The sequence below is a fragment of the Syzygium oleosum genome, unplaced genomic scaffold, assembly GCF_021117445.2.
Source record: "Syzygium oleosum isolate NSW1041296 unplaced genomic scaffold, Sole_v2.1 Sole_v2.09, whole genome shotgun sequence".
In the NCBI taxonomy this organism is placed as follows: domain Eukaryota; kingdom Viridiplantae; phylum Streptophyta; class Magnoliopsida; order Myrtales; family Myrtaceae; genus Syzygium; species Syzygium oleosum.
In genome coordinates this window covers 6,282,668-6,302,641 of record NW_026607493.1, presented here as the reverse complement: position 1 = coordinate 6,302,641, position 19,974 = coordinate 6,282,668, and the positions used below count along the sequence as shown (strand labels likewise).

Here is a 19,974-nt window from a genome sequence, read left to right as displayed (position 1 = left end):
AGCAATTATCTCCGACAAATTAGACATGATTGGCATGGAAAACTGCTTCCTAGACAACGTAGCATGCATCTGGCGATGCTTGTCAAGTATGTGTTCGGTCAAAGGTGATTCCCTTTCTGAATCCAGACAACGTGGCATGCATTTGGCGATGCTAGTCAAGTATGTGTTCGATTTATTACATACATATCATTCAGTTGATTCTTTAAATTACACTCATGAAATAACTCAAGTGGCAAATATGATGCCTCGTAACTCCTATTTGGGGGAATAAAGAATCATCATTCGAGTAAATTAAGAATCACAATCCCTAATTATCCAACAGGGTTCTATTCGTATTGGTCTATCGTAAGTGGACATTAACAAACTATGGTTGAAAGTGGCCCCGAGCTCAACAATCCTCCGTCATCACATCAATGTTTGCATGCGAAAGTTGCACGCGTCAACGATCTTAGGTTTGTTAGATCTTTGTTTTGATTAAGCGAAATTAATTATTAACGACTCTGTTTGTTGGTTTCGCAAAAAATCACTAGTTTAAAAAATATTTTCTAATCATGACCGACTCGTGAAGAATGAATCGAAACGGAAAATATTTTCATTATCAATAAATAACGAAAATATTTTGCTTAGACTTATATTCTTAAGAGATATAAATGGCTAAGATAAGTAAAATCCTTTTTAGATCGTTGATTTTTCACAAAGTGAACGAAACCATATTTATTGGTTATCTGGTAGAAAAACCAACCCACTCAAATCCATGGGTCTAGAAATATAAAGCGTGAGCACTACAACAAAGTTTACATTTCGAGTCAAAAGTATTTGACTCTTGAAGTCATCATTTTTACCCCTATAAAGAAATTCGGAGGCAAATAAAGTTTATTTTCTCAGGTGTTGCCACCTCTACGGTTAAGAGATAAATTCGAGAAAAAATAAGTATTTGCGTTGGGTATATGTAATCAAAGTCTCACATGTACGTTAAAATTTGGAGGTGAAGTACGATGTAAACTTGCACACAATTTGGAAGATCTCTATCCTCGTTTTCGTTATTATTATTCTAGGCTGTCTTTTAAATAATGCCCGTAAATTAGAAAGACATAGATATACCTACGCACAAATCATCCAGCAGCAAATGGGAAATTGATGATTATAAGGAACGAGGGAGGTTCACGGCAAGGCCCCAGCTCGGTCCATGAAGGGATTGTGCCACGGCTCACGGGGAGACATAGACCATACGAGGAGCGGAAGTGAATCGGTACAAGACTTGGTTTGTTTCAAATCTTGGAGTGTGCCTAAGTCGTTTATGTTAGTTTGCTTGCTTGAAATGAAGGGTGCGCGCTTCCCCACTTGATAAAGGAGGAGGTTGTGGCGATTCATTGAAACTGACATCCTTCATATAGAAATTAACGAACGAAAATGGAGGCATGCGTTCCCATCCCACTATTAAAAGAGTCAAGTCCATAAGAAGTATAGATAAGATACAACTATTGACCTTCTCTAATGTACCAAATAAAGCAAGTCAAATAACTACAAAAGCAGTACCCATTTCGCATTATTAGGCAATTTAAAGATTGCGAAACAGAATTGTCCTTCAACTTCTTAAGGGTTTAAAGAATTGCAAGTAACCAGAGTATACTCAAGTCCTTGTTTTAGATGGTTCTGGGGTAAGAAGTTCCTTTCGGCCGAGCTAAACACTTTTGTTGCTTCTCTACTAAGTAAGGTGTTTTGCCAATTTGAAAGTAGAAGCATGAATCTACTTCTGCTTCTGCGGCTTCTATCGAAGGTGCATAGAGCGGTTTGGTTACTAATAGGTCTTCCTCAATCAGCATAGCATATATGCATATCGATTGGTCGTCCCATAATCTCTATGTAAGCCTAGCCCATAAAATGGCAATCAGGAAACCTCCACGAATCTCCGAACAGAGCGCTGAACCATTTCCGACATGTTCTACATCCTTTAACCGACAAATGGAAAGCACACGTGCTTGATATAAACATGAGAACAGATGCTCGGAGTGCTAGGTTTACCTTCAGAAGTTGGAGATGCCTTGAAGCAAGCGATGTTGAGGAGTTCACACTAGCCACCCCTCGAAGGCCTCAGATGCACCCTAGGTAGAGATAGGAAAGAGTCGGTCGCACATGCACACCAACTGAGACACTTAGTCCTGTTTGCACCGGGACATTCATTATCATATTTAATCTTGATCAGATGAGCATATAGAAATTCTCAAAGGATCAACTTCAGAATCTTGCATACCCAGATGAGAAGCAAGTTACCGGAGAAAAACATTCCAATCGGGATTTTGAGGGACATTTGGCAGCAGCAGATCACAAATGGCAACCTTTGCTGCCTCATTTAACACCATATCGGGATGGCAACAGCCTGCCACAAATATAGGCGAATCAACATGATAATGTCAATTAGCTCAAGATAATATTGCTCTGGATAGCAGAAGAAAAAGGCACAAAAAAAAAATTTCCCCGTTCATTTGGTCAACCAAAAGTAAGATGCCATAGTGTTATCGAACAATCAAGAAATATGCTTGAATCCTTCCAAATCATTTATCAAACCACCTTTGAGACCCAATTGCCACATAGCAGTTGGGAACGTGTCGCGGATAAGATGATGAGAGGCATTACTTGAAAGAGGAAGATCAGCCAATGTGGCTGGAACTGCACCGGGACTCAGCTGATTTGGGGCAACATCTGCCTGGCTGGCACTGGGAGGCTAGGTTTACCTTCAGAAGTTGGAGTTGCCTTGAAGCAAGCAATGTTGAGGAGTTCACACTAGCCACCCCTCGAAGGCCTCAGATGCACCCTAGGTAGAGATAGGAAAGAGTCAGCTGCACATGCACACCAGCTGAGACACTTAGTCCTGTTTGCACCGGGACATTCATTATCATATTTAATCTTGATCAAATGAGCATATAGAAATTCACAGGATCAACTTCAGAATCTTGCATACCCAGATGAGACGCAAGTTATCGGAGAAAAACATTCCAATCGGGATTTTGAGGGACATTTGGCAGCAGCAGACCACAAATGGCAACCTTTGCTGCCTCATTTAACACCATATCGGGCTGGCAACAGCCTGCCACAAATATAGGCGAATGAACATGATAATGTCAATTAGCACCGGGACTCAGCTGATTTGGGGCAACATCTGCCTGGCTGGCACTGGGAGGCACCAAGCTGTCCGCTTAATTGATGGCTCCGACAAGAGTGAACTTGTAGGGGGATGACGAGAAGTTATCAAGGGGTCATAGCCAGGCGGATGATCTGGCGACGACACGACTAGCTAGTGCAGCCTGAGAAGAGAAGTGCTCACCATGGCACAAGGAGATATTGGTGGTGCTTGTATAGGATTGTACTTTGAATCGGCATATATTATGGAAATAACATGACATGAAATGACGAACAGTTTCAGTAACAACCATAGGAAATCAATCCATAATCCTGCCATATTTAGATACAAGAAATGTTTAATTCAACAAAATTCACAATAATAATCATGGTTGTAACAAGGGGCACATCCATATATGATTCTGTTGGATCTTTTCTTTTTCTGGAACAAACTATAAAAAACAACCTGACTGTAGCAAGAGAAATTCTATCTACCAACTTGTCTGTTGAGACTGAAAAAGTGATACTACATCCACATGTCATCAGGCATTAGTGAAGGCATCAGCTAAAATTCAATTCAGGACCTTAACAGTCAACCAGACCAATGAGTTCAGTGTTCATCCACATTGTCTGCTAAATATAGTCAGTGGAGTACTCCAATAAGCCTGTCTTCAATCTAAGAATGGCAACTGTAAGGCTTGGCTAGTCATACTAGAGATAGCAAAGCATTTTATAGTGGTGTCTAGATTTGTGATCCAAGAGTACAACCTAATCAACTAATGATTGAGGCAATAGTAGAAAGCTCAAAATGGGCTTTTACAATCCTCTGGACTCTGGAGCTCTTCCAAGTTTATAACAATATATACTGATTCATGAGAGGAGTGTAAAAGAAAACTAATGATGCTCGCTTGGCACTCCTGAATAAAACTTCAAATTTATTTACATTTCCTTTGCCTCTACCATGACCTCCACAATCATAAATCCATTAACTTAACAAAAAAGAGTGAGAGATGCTTTAACAAAACTATTGCTGCTTTCTCCACACCTCTAAAATTGTCCTTCCGCTTTGACCTCTTTGAAACTTTGTGACAACCTCAGGAGAAGTAAGAATCTGAGAAACTCAAAAGAACCAGGCTTTCTTATCTATCACTAGCTCCTTGTCCTCAGAACAAATAGAATCCAAGAACTCACACCAATGCTGTGTAATATACTGAACGAGAACTCGAATTGGCCTACACTTACCAGCTCGTCCAGTGTCATCAGGGAAAAACAGGAGACCGCCGCCTTACATGAATTCCAAATCGTCTTTCCGCTGTTCCAGAACGACGGTGGCCAGAGCAAGTCTATATGCTGAAGACCTCATATTCCTGACTAAAACATATATCTCCTTTTTCCTCCGTTCCATGGGCATCTCTGAATAAGTCTATATGCTGTTGGCTGATCGCTGAATAAGAAAAAAGACTGATATTGCATGCAGTATCACAACAGTTGGGAAGCTTGTTCACTATATATGCAGAAATATTTGTATGTTTTAAATTGAGCATAGATGTTCAGGAAAGGATGTCCTCCAAACTGTCACGAACGAATCCAGTTATGACAAATCCGATAGGCCAACATTGACTCTCCCTGGAAAACTGGGTCCTCTGGCACTTGGATTTTCCATTCTTAGGGCAAACCTCTTTGAAGTACGATGCTACAGCTGATTGTGGCATTTATACACCACTTTCATCGTTTTCTAGCCTGCATCAGGCGCAGCATACAATTCTGAAGCATACGATAGAGAGAGAGAGATCCACAAGGTAAATTAATGGAATGGCAAGCAGAAATATGATGATGACAAAGAATGCTTCTATTGAGGCTTCACCTTGCAATGTTAACACCTCCATTTTTTCCCTCATCACTTACAAAAGATAATTTAAGCCCTCTAAAGGTGAGTTTTCGAAAAATATGAAAAGCAGCTTTGGATTCTCAAAGTGATTTAGTGAAAGCGGGTGGCTGCTTTGGACTGTGGGCTTTGAAAGGCACGGTTTGGGCTCAAAACTTCTAAAGAATTTCACCAAACACCAAACTTTTCAATCGAAAGACTTTGGGATTCCAGAACTGCATTTCAAAATTTTCACAAACTCACAACATGAGAAAGATGTACTTATATTCTATAAATACATCATCATCCGCCCAATTTTATATTCTCTGAAAACATGGAGAGAACGTGGCCCAGAAAAAACAGGGGAGATAACAAGAATGGATACAGCAAATAATGATGAGAGAGAATCCTACAAAAAGTATAAAAGCAAAATCATATCATAATAATATAAAATTGGGAAAAGTAACAACCTCGAAGCCATTGATGATATATCAGTGAAACGGGGTGCACACACAATTGCTCCTCCTTCAAATATATAGTCCTTTAAAGCAAGTGGTATAACCCTTAGGAAACATAAGTTGCGACAAGCCATGATTCTAGAGATCCCATTGGCCATCGTTCTCGTCCTTCAAAGCCTTCAGAAAACTCCAATCGCTGAGCATTTTGTCAGAGAATAAAAATGAACAGACACCATAGTTACCCTCAAGAAAGCAGGTCAGCTCCTTGTTTGTCCTGGCTACAGACCCCCTAAAACTACACACATGATCTTGGAGTTAGGATGATGTCACATTAGAGAGTTACTATTTATCAAGCTAGATGGAGAACTGCCCTTGCTTGTGATTCTTCCACTGGAGGACGGCAATCTGCTTTTGAACAAGAGGCAGCAGCTTCAATTGCCATGAGGGATGCATCGCAATTGCAATCAGGATAATCACATAGAAAGTAGGGCGAGATAGCCCGCCAAATGAGAAGTATATGCTACTTTTAACAACCAACCATAGTAGATCACATAATTCATGCTTTCAGAACTTATTTGCAATCCAGTGCTTCTCCCTCGAAGCTATTGCATGAGCCCCCATAAAAATAAGAGGAATCCAGAACCCTCGACCCGACACAAGGGGAGTATGATTGACCATCTAAAAAGAACAAGACAATTATGGATTTATCTTTTATCTAAAGAGTGTTCTAAGACGGGGGTGGAGGAAAAAATAGAAGTGGCAACCAATCATCACGCGCACGCGTACACAGAGCCCATTGCAACATCCCGAGGAGGTCCGTGAGCTTAAGTATTCAGATCAGAGGCTTGTCTCATGACCGTCTTATGTTTCTGCATTAGACTAACAACCACGTAAAACTAGTTGACATTCAAAGCCATAATCGGGAGTGAATGCAAATAAATCATTACTGCTGGGGATACGATAAAAGGAAAAAGAATACTGATAGTTGCAGATGGCAAATCGCTACAGAACAGCTGCAGCACCTACTATCAACAATTCCATTTCATTGGACGACTATCAAATAAGCCAGCGGAAGGTTAAGATCTTTTCCAATCCAGACTAAAGATTAAATAAATTCTCCTAGAAAATCTCTTCAATGATGAACAAAGAGGAAGAAGATCTTCATTCCTCCTCCATCTTTACGTTTGCCACCGAGAACTTAAGTAGGGCACAGATTCAAGGCAACTCGTCACCCCAACTCTATATTAGAGCCGCCCAGATGGGCGCGACGTACTTTAAGCGAGCAAAAGATAGATGTCCAGATTCCTCAAAGAAGAAATAAGAAAAGGAAATGACAGAAAAACCTAGAGCAAGCCTTTGCGAAAGAGAATCTCGGCAGGCACCTAAGGAAGCAACAAGCCAGAATCTTATCATCCCATTACTTGGAAGCACTAATCTTGAAGACTGTGACCTATCCAACAACTGGAGGAGAGCGCGTTTTAATAATAATAATAATAATCATCATCATCATCATCATCCCCATTAATAGCGAAAGCGAAGGTAACATCCAAGACCACATCCAAGACCCATAGGAAAGGAAAGGAAACCAGGAAATATACAAGACATGCTATTAACAACCTAAGCTACTAATTCTGGCGCGAATCTGTCTCAACATTTCATCCGGGTCCTTCCCTGCAAGGGCTATTGCCTTAGCCGCGATCCTGTTGGACAGCCAATGCTCCAATTCTTCGAACTCCATGAAGGCCGCGGCGATGAGAAGCCTGATGGGGCAGCGGCAAGGGTCGATGTACCCGTCTTCCCACTTCCGCAGCTCGTCCGGGGGGACGGTGGCTTTCTTCTCCGGCGTGTGCATCTCGCACCACTCGAGAACCTTCCCCAGCGATTTCGTGTCGGATGCCTCCATCAGGATGACCCCGCCGGCCTCCGCCTCCGCCTGTCGCCGCCTCACCAATGGTATTTGCAAGGCCACGTCCTTGTCGACCAGGAAGACTTGGCCTTGGTAGGACTGGAGCCGATAAACCCTAGCGCTTCCCTCCGTCGTCGTCGTCATCGATCGATCGATGATGCCCACTGGAAAGGCGAGGTCCCAAGGAAAAATCTTTAAGGGAAAATTTTATCAGAGAGAAGGCAAGGCAATAAGAGAGAGAGGAGAGAGAGAGACGGCAATTCTTAAAGGTTACGTTAGGCGAAACTAATTTATCGATGGTTCTGTTTGTTGGTTTCGCAAAAAATATCAGTAATTTGCACTGCTTGAGGAATGAGTCGAAAAGGAAAATGTTTTCCTTTTCAACAAATAACGAAAATATTTTGTTTTGACCTATATCCTTAGGAGATTTACATTGGTAAAATAAGGAAAAAAATCACCCCAAATCCGTGGATCTAGAAATATGAAGCGTGAGCGCTCCGACGAAGCTTATATTTCGAGTCAAAAGTATTTATCCCTCGAAGTCATCACTTTACCTTTAAAAAGAAATTCGGAGGCCGATAAAATTTACTTTTCTCGGGTGCCGTCACCCTCTGAAAATATTTTATGGTTAAGAGGTAAAAATTCGAGATAGAAAAAAAAAAGAGTATTTGCGTTTGGCATTTATAATCAACGTCTCAAATGTTCGTGGAGATCAAAGAGTTGGTGTCTCGATCATTTGGAGGTGAAATTTGACGTGAGCCTGTGCATAATTTAGAAGATCTCTATCCTCATAATTCGAAATCTCCTTAGCTACAAGATCGGAAATATCCAAATTTGAGCATCGTCCATGCATAAGATCTTTGTAAAATTGAGTAATTAATTAAGGATATTCGAAGGAAGAAATAAGCGATCGTGTTCCTTGAAAAAGGAGAAGATTCTCTATGTTTTATACAATAAAAATTATATTGTTGTTAAAATTAGGAGATGCTAAAGGAAAAATCGAAAGCAAAGGTCCCCCAAATAGTTTAGTTACAGCTCAAACCCAAGCCAAGCATAATATGCCTCCATTTGGTAACTTTCGGTACCCAAAATCATTTTCCTAGATTGTAGCCAACTCAACAATCGTTCCGTCCAACCACCGGGGCAGTGGTTGCCCTAGTGGCCATTCTTTCTATTTGGAAAGGGGAGATAGGAAATTTGAATCCCCACCTTCTCAGGGGCCCAAGAGTGGAGACGTGTAGTTTCATATGTGGGTTTCGACTCTCACACGCTGCAAGAGGCAGAGCAAAGGTCTGAAAGTAAGTTGAGAATTAAAATAGGATTGACCGAAAAAAAAAAAAAAAACAATCATCTCCATCCCTTTCTTACCCCAAAATTTTCAAATCAATCCACACCAGATTGAGCGATTCGCCATCTTCTTCTCCTCCTCTTCCTCCTTCTTGCTGAGACGTCTGAACTAGAGAGGAAGGTTTCCTTTTCTTGTGGTTTCCATGGCTGGGTACAAAACAAAGCCGACAACGAGTACGAGTACGACTACCTCTTCAATCTGTTTTCCTTTTGTAGCAGCATCGTAGCGAAGGTCTTCATAAGAGAGATCGGAGAAATAACGGCAGAATGAAGAAGACCTGCCGAGGATAAACGCGTCTTCAGAGGGCCTGTGGCCAGTAAGCGCATGCATGTCAAGAAGAGCCATGGAGATTGGCCCCACTGGAAGGAAAAAAACAATGCAGCATGGAGGGGCGACCAGAAGGACCTCAAACTGGCGGGCATGTTGTAATTAACGTGCAGGGGCACGCAGCAGAGCTCGAGAGCCTGATCGATGTGAGATCTCTTCCAAGTTGGAGCCCATATGCTGTTCCAAACGACGCTACCAAAGGAAAAACCTATCGTCGAACACCGGAAAACCTTGGAATCCACCCGATCGTGATCAATCAGGGGACCTTGCTGCAATATGCCGTGAAAAGCACTCGCTGGAGCATGAAGGAGGAGGAAGAGTTTTGAAGTTGGGACCGAGAATGACATCGTCTTCCATAAAGGCAATCGATATCGTATTTTTGAAGCGAAAGTATGACGCCTAGCGAATGAGCTTGTTGGAAGATCTGGTTCGAGACGCCATTAGAGAGAGAGAGAGAAAGAGATGGTTGTTGCCGGATCATCCGCCACGCTATTACCCCTTGATAACTTCTCGTCATCCCCTGACTAAGTTCCCGCTTGTCCAAGCCGCCATCAATTAAGCGGACAGGGCTCTGCTCTAGCTGTTTTGGCATGAAATAAGGCCCAATTCCCTAAAATCCCCAATTTTAACCTTTGTCCCAATTATATCCCAAACTTTTTTTGTCTCATAAAAAACCCCAAACTTTTACTTTTGTCCCAAATCTACCCCGTTTACAATTCATCCAATTTTTTAATATTATTTTTATTTTTCGAATTTTTTTCTTTTTCTTTTTCTTTTTTTCTTTTTCTTTTTTTTTCACCTTCAACCTCCGGCCGGTCGCCGGTCCGGCGACCGGCCAGAGGCGAGGGCCGGCGAGGTCGGCCCCGCCGGCCGCTGGCGAGGCTCGGCCTCGCCGTTGCTGGGCGAGGCCGACCTCGCCGGCGGCCGGCGGGGGCGAGCCTCGCCAGATCTGGCGAGGCTCGCCCCCGCCGGCCGCCGGCGAGGCAGACCCTCAGCAGATCTGGCGAGGCTCGGCCCCGCCGGCAGCTGGCGAGGTCGGCCTCGCCCAGCAACGGCGAGGTTCAGCCTCGGCCGACCTCGCCGGCTGCCGGCGGGGCCGATGGCGAGGTCGGCCTCGCCGTTGCTGGGCGAGGCCGACCTCGCCAGCTGCCGGCGGGGCCGAGCCTCGCCAGATCTGGCGAGGCTCGGCCTCGCCCTTGCTGGGCGAGGCCGACCTCGCCGGCAGCCGGCGGGGCCGATGGCGAGGTCGGCCTCGCCGTTGCTGGGAGAGGCCGAGCCTCGCCAGCTGCCGGCAGGGCCGACCTCGCCGGTCCTCGCCTCTGGCCGGTCGCCGGACCGGCGAACGGCCGGAGGTTGACGGCGAAACAAAAAAAAGAAAAGAAAAGAGAAAAGAAAAAAAAATTGTTGTTTTGGCATGAAATAAGTAGGAACCTCCTTTTTTTATCACTCAAAACTTAGGAGCTTCTTTAAACTTGGGGGAGGGGTTTTCTTGGTCTGGCTGAATGATATGGTAGAATGGTCCTAAATTTTCAAAGCACGAAATAGTATATCTCCGAAATGCTTTTGACTTTCTATTGAGTAAGAGGCATGATTACAAGCAATTTTGAAGATAAAGCCTAAACCAGATTGGACAGAAGTGACTAGTTTTCGTACCTGTTCCTCTGCCCCACCAAGGATGCAGAGATTGCAGAGTTTGTGACTGCTCCTTTTATTTCAATTCATTTTCCTAGCCAAACAGAAAGAAAAGAAGACAAGGTCAAAAGGCTATATAGCTCTAAATGGTACATTTGTCAGAGTAAAATCCGACCACAACAAGGTCATTAATTCGAGGATTAGTCTCCAGATTTTTTCGTTTATTGACTCTGGATTTCCGGAAGCAGCAAGACAAGCGAGTATTTATATAGTGGTTTTGTACAAACTTTAGGTATTGCGGGAGCATCATACGTTCCTCTGTTCAAGCAGCTTTATCGTATCTTCTTGGAGCTGCTGCTCGTGAAAATCACGGCCAATGTCTCAAGGCATTTTTTTTTTTTTGGGGGTTAAATTTTGGTGGGGAAGTTCGTTTTTCTCCCTAGAGTTAATCCTCCCTCCTTATTAGGTTTTACGGTTGTGGCTTGAGAGGAAAATCTTGCCTGAATTTATTCTTCGTCAGTACATGGATGACATTGGAGTGTCGAACGATGAAACAACTAATGGATCCTCACACAAACGTCCTTCTCGTGCTGAACGTGCCGTGGACGATCCCATTAGGGAAATGGAAGGCATGATGGTTGATGAACATGGGAGGTCAACGTCCTTCTCGTCTTTCTTATTTTTTGGGATGATTTTTTACCTTGTTTTGTGTCTTCGTACTAAGCTTATGTTCTCTTTAGATAACATGGTCCACACGGATTCTCAAGAAAGCTAGCTAGGCTACGCAAAACAGTGAGAAATCTGATGGTCTGGCATGAGCAATTCGCATGCTTAGGTTCTTGTGGATAATTCTTGATGTTACCCATCTGCATTGGCTCGTTCATGTCAAAGTTCAGCATTCCTGCTTTACTCGTCTTTTGTTATTATATCTGCATTATACTTTGAGACCTGGACATGCAGCATCAGTTCAATTATTTTTTGTTTAATCTCAAGGAAGTTGATCATAGACACTTAGACTGTGGAGATGTTACTTCTCCTGGGTGGGTTTCATTCTTCCTGACTGTGGACAGGAAGTCAGAAAAAGGGGAAACCATCACTTGTTCTGAACTTGTCGTTTCTCATAGATATAAAATGTTGGTTAAGGTGTATGGAGCCTTGCCTCCTGCCTCCTCTGCCTCTTCAGCCTGGCCTAATGCCTATAGTTCGAACTAAATTCTGGACAATGATAAGTTATTTGGTTTGCAGTCTTTTTAATCAGTTTTGTAGTTTCAGTTAGCAGAATTCCATATAACTTTTATTGGAGAAGAGTTATATGTCAACTCGATATGTCCAAACGCAGTCGCTTCTTTACCCACATGTCGCTTATGCTCACGACACAAAAGACAGACCAAAACAAAATGGAATTCTATGTTTTCACCACAGAAGTTCTCTCCCAAATGCGACATCACATACACATCAAATTCTCCCTCCATTACTTAAGTATAACACCATAGCTTCATTCTCCCTCAGATGTCCATCAACAAGGGAACACTAAAAGAGGAAGAAAAACAAGAAGAGAACGAATTAACTTCTATAAATTAAACTCAAGAAGAGGCCAAAAAAAGAAAGGCACAGAGGGAAAAGACAATCTCAAAGCGTTCATAGCTCGAACCAGATATGTTCTCCCTCTGCTTTTATATCATAGAAAAAGCTTTAAAACAATCAAAGAACAAAAAAAGAATAAAGGGTTTCAGTCAACAACGTCTACACTGGCGGAGCACGAGAGCAGCCTGTGGAAGATCCTGAACATGGCAGTCCAAGACGCTTCCCTCACTTTCCTCAACGCCACGCACCTTCTTCTACGACGCCGTTCCTTCCTCTTCTTATCGCCTTCACTTCCTTTTGCTCTGCGGCGACGACTGAAGCACCGGGTCTCGTTGTCTGGCAAGGCGTTCTCCTCTCTGGAAAGCGGGTAGCTCCTTAGGTACATTTGCCTGCAGGAGATGCTGTCCACCACCCTAGCGTGGATCGCGTGGTGATCGATGGTCCTGCCGCCACTGCCGCCTGCACGCCTGTTGGAGCTCACCGATCTCACGAACTCTGCGTCGGACTCGGGCCACTTGTAGAGGTTCACATAGGTGGCCCGGACCGGAGCCTGCACAGCACGCGCGTCGTTGAGGCAGCTCGATATGCAGACCGAGCTCATGCTTCTTTCTTCCTCGAGTTTTTTGGTAGATGTGTTCTTGTGTGCAGTATCGGTTGATGGGTACTTGTGTTTTCCTCTTTTTCCCTGGGGTCTCTCTGTGAAGTGGTATTAAAATGGAGGAGGCTTAAAGTGCAAGGAAAGATAAGTGGTTCACAGAGAGAGAGAGAGAGAGAAAGAGAGAGAGTGTTTTTTAGTGGGAGATGATCATGTTGTGTGTGTAATGCTGAGAATGATGAAGCATGATTAACACTGAGTCTGTTATCCTCTTTTTAGTTTTATCCTATGCTAGCTGTTTGGTGAAAAGCATTGTTAGGTACCATCGTCCTAGCTAGTCGAATGGTCCAAAACTTATTTACGACTGAACATCACAAGTTTCATTTCTCAATGAGAAATAATTGGATGAAAGAAACGAAATAACAAATTATTATAAATTATTACGGAATCACTCATTCAAGAATTTATGATTTACAATAAATAATTATTCTTGATTTCAAGAAACTTTAATTAAACTTGATTTCGAGCTTCCACTTAGCATCATGTTGAAGTAAGAGTGATGGGTTTGTCCAATGAGCAGTGGTGTATTAGCTTAATCTGCTATCTAAAACTGAACTTTCTGCTGTAAAAGAATTATGCTTTGCCGACATTGGACATTGGCGAGCAAAACGAAAGAATCTTAGATACAATATCGATGCTACAAAAGAATGTTAAAAAACTTTGTGTTCCTTTTGGGATTCATACAATTCTTATTGTTTTTTGTTGTATAATTGGCTTGGCTTAATTACATACTACACGATAATTTCTCCAAGTTAATGTCGAGAAATCGACTTATGTGGTAAGGAGTGGACTGGTGTTTGCAGATTAGACGCACAAATGTTCAATTCCTCACGCAGCTAAGTGCAAACAAATAAGATTTGGGCTTACCCAACCGGATTTTGATTGAGTTTTTTACCTGATTCCTCACGTCGTCAAGTCAAAATTATTATATATTTGGGTCACCCAATTGGGTTTTATTAGTGCGGAGCTTGCCTACCTCACTACAAAAGATCAATCTAGGCTACATTTTTATTTCTACTTTTTTGTCCCTCATCTTCCTACATATTAAAAGAATTGTCAGTGATTTTCGTGGACAAATTTTCCCATTAAATTCCATCTGCCTGCCCTTAATTAAAAAATGGTTTATTATTTAGGGCGAATTTGATGGAAGGTTATTAAACTAAATGCATGCACAAAAAGGTAATTTCTCTCTCGTCCAAATTCACCACCTCTCCCACTTTATTGGCTTTGCTCTTTCCAATTTAGTGTCAATTTGGGGTGCTTTATTACTTTGTCATTTTTTACTTTTGTCAAACCTCACGAGGTACACACTTTGATTTTTTTCTATCTTAAGCACATGACATTTTTATCATATGTAAATATTGACACATAGGTTTATGTGTAAATTTCTAAAATTTGAATCATATTTTAAAATTTGATGAAAAAGCAGAAAATTACAAGCCTTAAATCACAACTAGTGTGTGCCTCACTTTGAGTTAGTGTAAGATAGACACAAGTCTTCCTGCACGCATAGGCCCGCGAGCTATTACTTTTCATTTTCGCACTGTATTATGAATTGGTAATAAAATTCATAACTATAATTGGATGGCGAGATAAGATAAATGCTCGGCATTTTTCTTTATCACTATACGAATTTCTTCCTAGAAACCAAACATTGTATAAACATGTTCATATTCTTTTAGTAACAAAGAAAAAACAAACATTTATCTTAGTCGAAAGTTTATGCATTTTTACTAAAGAACAAAACAAAACAAAGCCACGACTCCAAGACCCACCCAAGGTCCCCCCAGTCCAAGCAGTCAGCACCCTTTATTCCTACCCCTTGCGGTTTTCTTCCTACTTTGGCCTCCATAAACATACCAAGTACCAAATCGGCCAGTCCTCAGCCACAGCTCTCTCTCTCTCTCTCTCTCTCTCACACACACACACAGCTCAAAGGTCGTCTCGGTCGGACCAACTCAGGCAACTCGGCGCCCAACTCCTCGCTGGCTTTTCCTCCTATATGTAACACCATTTTGTTAATCCGACCAAGTAAAACTATCCTTGTCCCACAAACCTGCCTTCCGTATATTCCTCAAAGTATCCTAGCCGTGTCCATTCCTCTACATCAACTAGACCATACACACGTACACTTGCACGCATCAAAGCACAAAGCACACATCAAAACACAAATTATTATCAATGTCAGAACCATGTTTTTGTGCATCCCCAAATTTTAACATGGTATCGGAGTTGGGCACGTTCAAATGGTTCACTATCCTCAACTAAAATCAAAGCCGGAGCCAGAGCCTGAGTGAGGCCAACAAAGCCAGAGCTGGAGTTAGAGTCAGAGCCAAAGTTAGAGAGTGGTTGTTCGGTTGGTATCGGATATTTGTCCTAACCAACCTCTATAAAAAACAAAAAACTCAACAGTGCCGTTGAGTTGATATTAGACGTTTGTCCTGCAACCTCTGTAAAAAAACAGCCAACTATATTTCCAATGTCAAAACTATGGTAAACGTGCCTCACAAAAACTACCCATCTTTACTTTTGATGGGTACAATTATGATTATTGAAACATTTTGATGGCTCAAGACATAAGGGACATTGTTGAAAAAAATATGTAAATTCGAAGGCAAGTGGAAGTATTCAGACAGAGTAACTACTAAAGGATGCAAGGGTTCTTGGAGCGAAGACCGCGGAAAAGGTATGAAGCAAATTACAAGAATTATTTCCAGCAAAGTACGAGATGAGACAAAGCATACTGGGAGAATCACGAAAACGGATCAGGGAGGAGTGTGGATTTATTGATCTATTTTCTAGAATTTCCCAGATTTACTAAACTACAATCTAGAATCCGCTAGATGAAGTGTTTAGTAGCTAGAGATTGTGGCTAGAATTAGAAAACGCCCAGCAGAAGAAAACTAATAAGTCCCATGTCCAAGCCTTCCATTACCTTTCATCTCCAATACAATAATAAAAGTCCTTGTCCTATTGTTGCTCGATAAGTCTACGCACCTACACTTGCACTCACCAAATCACCCACTTACTTACAAAACTAGCCACGCTTCCGCAAACCAACAGACTTGTATTGCCCAAACCCTACCACTGCAACTGAGTTTAATTTAATTCTTTCTTGCTTGCGTGAACCGCATTGTGTGCAGGGAAAATACAAGTAAATATTGATCGAAAGAACTCATTTTTGCCATTGGTGCCTTGGTCGGAGCTGGTGCTTCTGTTGATCGTCTTTATGCCATAATCCAGTATCATTTAAAAGCTAAGCTATAGGATAACGACTTAAATGTGTATGATAAATTCTAAAATACTCCCACCGCGCATGAAATTAGCAGAAAGACGAGAGAGCTATAACATGTGAACTACTTGACGTGCAGTGCAGTTGACAATTAAGGAAAGGGAATGTGGGATTCGAACACAAGATCCCTTGGCTTTGATGGCATACTTAAGCGGATGATGGATGTGATTGCTGATTGCTGCGAAGCTAGGTTATCGGAGAATGATGCTGTATACATTTACTATTGTAGCAATTGGCTTTGATAATCGGCTCTAAATATGATCTGTCCTTCCTGTGGTAGTTAGTGGTCAGCTGCAGATGTCTATGAATATATTGTCTATGATATTTCTTAGGTTTCTTGAAAGGAGAGACTATTCTTACGCTTCAACTCAACCTACCCTCGCTTCAAGCAGTGAAGACAGGATAAGAAAGAAGCACTTCCCAACAGTCTAGCATCTTTCTTTCCGGTCTATCTTCCCCATAATTCAAAGAGAAAAGAAGTAAGATATCTGATCACTGCAGCTGCTCACATTATTAGGCTTGGACGTTTTCTTTATCCCTAAATACAAATGTAAGAATCTCGATTTGTGGTTCAATCGCGGTTTGATGTAGTTGAGGCCTGCATTAAGTTTTGAAGTTGACTTTCTTGGACTTAGGGTTTCCGTAGCTGAAGTTTGTTATCTTGTGCTTGATGTTTAGAGGTCTTGCTTCTTAGTGATGGTTGTTTTCCACTGAACTCGTGGAGTGAAAAGTCAATGGAGAATCATTCCTCTTTGGTGTTCATGGTTTTAATCGTAATGTGAATGCTGCAGCTTTTTTGTCAAAGAAAGGATTGGCTATGGCCTTGACTGGCTGAGCATGAAGTTGGTCGCATCGGGTACTTAGTTGCTTTCTATGTTGGAGTTCATCTTTATCTTCAAGTTGCGTGCATTAGCTGTGTAGGGCAGTTGTGTAGGACATTGGAGCTTTAGAGATGACTTCCGCGGATTTCGACAATAGATTATAGAGTTACTCATTTGAATGTTCTCTTTGTTTGGTTTCTGCTCTGCCCTGACATAGCCACTATGTGGAGAACAAGATGTCACTTCTATTCGTTACGATTAAGAAAGTGAAATTAAAAAAATTTTCTCTAGGACATTCTCCCATCAGAATTTTGGTTTGATTTGCACTTAGACGAGTTCTTAGTTGGTATAACCAATATCAGGCTGTGACATTGCCAAGTGCCGACGTACACATATTAAGGAACAGGAATCATCTATTTGTGAATTACCATCTGATGACTAAACTTCATTAACACAACATAATTGTCGTAGTACCACTGTTAACACACTTTTTGCCAACGGAGGCAATCTTTAGTGTCTTGTTTTGGTTTAGTTTGCGTTCTGTTGAGTATGGAATGAGATTACTTTGATTGAGTTTAATTGGAAGACAGTCTGTTTATATTTCTCTTCCATTATTGTATCGCTGGTTTTTATTAAATTTTTTTGTTGTGTATGCATTTTGCAATGTAACCAGCTCCAAGCCACTTCTCTTCTCAACCATGGTGCTTGGCCAGCATTCGGTGAAAGAAACATTGTACAGACATTTCGAGTGTCAAAGAAAATGCGAGCTGTGAAGAAAATCGTGCGAGTTATCAATCTTCCATCCTTAATTATCATCCGGATAAATTGCAGAGGAGTTCTGAGATTGGTTATGCTGACAGGAGCAATGCAGATAAGTTTCAGATGATACAAAAAGCTCGGGAGGTCCTCGGTGAGGCCTAGTTGGGAAGCCTTCATGATAGTGAGCTGCAGGCTTCGAGACAGGATAGCAGCAGAAGTCGGCTTAGAGGATACGATGGTTGAAGATTCTGGAGATGTCTTCCAGCTCTCTCATCAATGCCGATGTGGGGATTATTTCTTTGTCGATCCTCAAGAGTTGGAAGAAATGGGTTGTTCACTTTCAAGGGATGGGAGAGGAATGATTGCCCCGACAGCAGATAACTTAGCGGTATCGATAGTTCTTCCTTGTGATTCTTATTCTCTGAGAATTCTGCCTTTAATCGAGCCCACTGCTATGGTTTGTGTAGGACGATCAACTTTCTCACGTCTCAAGAGAATTTCGCGGGCCTTCATCCATGTTTCTTTTTGCTTTCTTGGGGGTATCATTTCTTCTTAATTTCTTACTCTATTGGTATTATTCACCTCCATGTGCATGTTAGGGATATCAAGGTGTGCTGATTCAACAATCCCTTGATGGCTTTACGAACACTTCTAGAGCTGTGAAAAATATCCGAACCGAAAATTTCGGGTTTTTTCGGCTTGGGTTTCATTCGATTCAGGAAATAAGTAAAGGAATTTGGGTAATTTGACGGTTCGGATCGGGTTTCGGATTTCCTCTTTTTTTACCTTCCCTTCGCGTGCACACACACACTTTCTCTCTCGTCACTCTCACTGATCACTCACTCCTCTGCTCTCACTTGTTGGGTGTGGTTCATACACCTCATATAATTTCCCAAAAGTAAAAATCGATTCAAAGAGGAATCATTTGTGCACCTTTGTCTTTGTTAACATTTTATTTCATGGAATCCAATGTCCCTTTCGGTCAACTTATGTATAGCTTGCCAAATGGCGAATTTGGAGAATTTTTATTTTCACATTTATTTCTTTCTTTTGTGAAATTTTTATCTTGTTCGCATGCTACTTTGTCAGGCTTAATGTCCCTTTGGGTCTTTCTAATTGTTTTGTCCTATTGAAAATTCTATTGGAATTGTTTCAAGGGCTAAATTGGACACTTGCATCTTGTAGATTTTACGAAATGGCAAATCAATGTGAATTGAGTCTTTTTCTTTACTATATTTAGCATAGACGAAGCGTTAGTCTTATAGCTTTTTTTTTTTTCCTGCTAAGTACTATGATATTGTGTTTGGGAAGATGGAATTCACGAGTGAGGAAATGGAATGAAAAAGAAATAGTTTCAAATAGAATGGAAAAGAACGAAATGAGGATTCTTTTTTTTCGGTGGCTAATATAATTATGAAAACGAAATGGAAAAAGGATTTTAATAACTTCAAATTGTAATTGTGATGTACCTGCATAAAATAAAATTATAAGTTTACTAAAGTACCACAAGATAGTTGGATTATAAAATACTCTACCAAACATTACTCCACAGTCACGACTAATCAATTGAGCTAATACCTGTAAAATTAGCGTTATGCTTGTGTTTCACAATATGTTCTTATAATAAACCATGCTTATAATTTCTTTAAAAATAGTCAATAATGTCCATAGTAATAAATATACTCATTCCATAAATTTGTTCATCCAATTCAATATTTAATTCGGTATTTTCATTAGTTATCGATGATTAATTTATCACCTTATAATTGATTTGAAATGACAAGCTTATGGCCATTCCATAACCAGATGCTTTCCATCTCGCACCAGACATGAAATTTTTTTCTTGGGTCGAAACCAGACATGAGATTCAGTCGGCCAGGAATTGACATTTAGCTCCAAGCCGATCCGCTTAAACGAAACATACTAGAATTGGGGAAGCAATAGATTTTCCTAACTTGGCCGGCGAAGCTTAATATGTCTCACCAACCAACCGAAATGTTCTCGTAGCTGAGCATCATCCTTCTGAGCTTCATCTTCTTTGCCCTAATTGTTCGAACCGGGCCCGGCGGTGATGGGATCTTTATCGGATTGCAAAGTCCCGGCGGCAATTTTGGCAGTCGGCACAGCCAGCCCCCCGAACTGCATATATCGGACAACTATCCGGATTGTTATTTTCGGGTCACGAACACCGAGCACTTGACCGATGTGAAC

General features: G+C 41.6%; 2 protein-coding genes and 1 pseudogene across 2 annotated transcripts; 1 reads left to right on the top strand and 2 right to left on the bottom strand.

Annotated features, from left to right (window-relative positions):
- Positions 1-7,048: 7,048 nt before the first annotated feature.
- Positions 7,049-7,489, bottom strand: LOC115673606 (SKP1-like protein 12). Its single transcript, XM_030595817.2, has one exon. The coding sequence runs from the start codon at positions 7,487-7,489 to the stop codon at positions 7,049-7,051; it is 441 nt and encodes a 146-aa protein (XP_030451677.2).
- A 4,612-nt stretch (positions 7,490-12,101) lies between these two features.
- On the bottom strand, positions 12,102-12,965 carry LOC115673724 (uncharacterized). Its single transcript, XM_030595978.2, has one exon. The coding sequence runs from the start codon at positions 12,835-12,837 to the stop codon at positions 12,382-12,384; it is 456 nt and encodes a 151-aa protein (XP_030451838.1). The 5' UTR covers positions 12,838-12,965; the 3' UTR covers positions 12,102-12,381.
- Positions 12,966-17,702: 4,737 nt separating this feature from the next.
- Positions 17,703-18,405, top strand: LOC115673605 (uncharacterized; annotated as a pseudogene).
- The last annotated feature ends 1,569 nt before the right edge of the window (positions 18,406-19,974 follow it).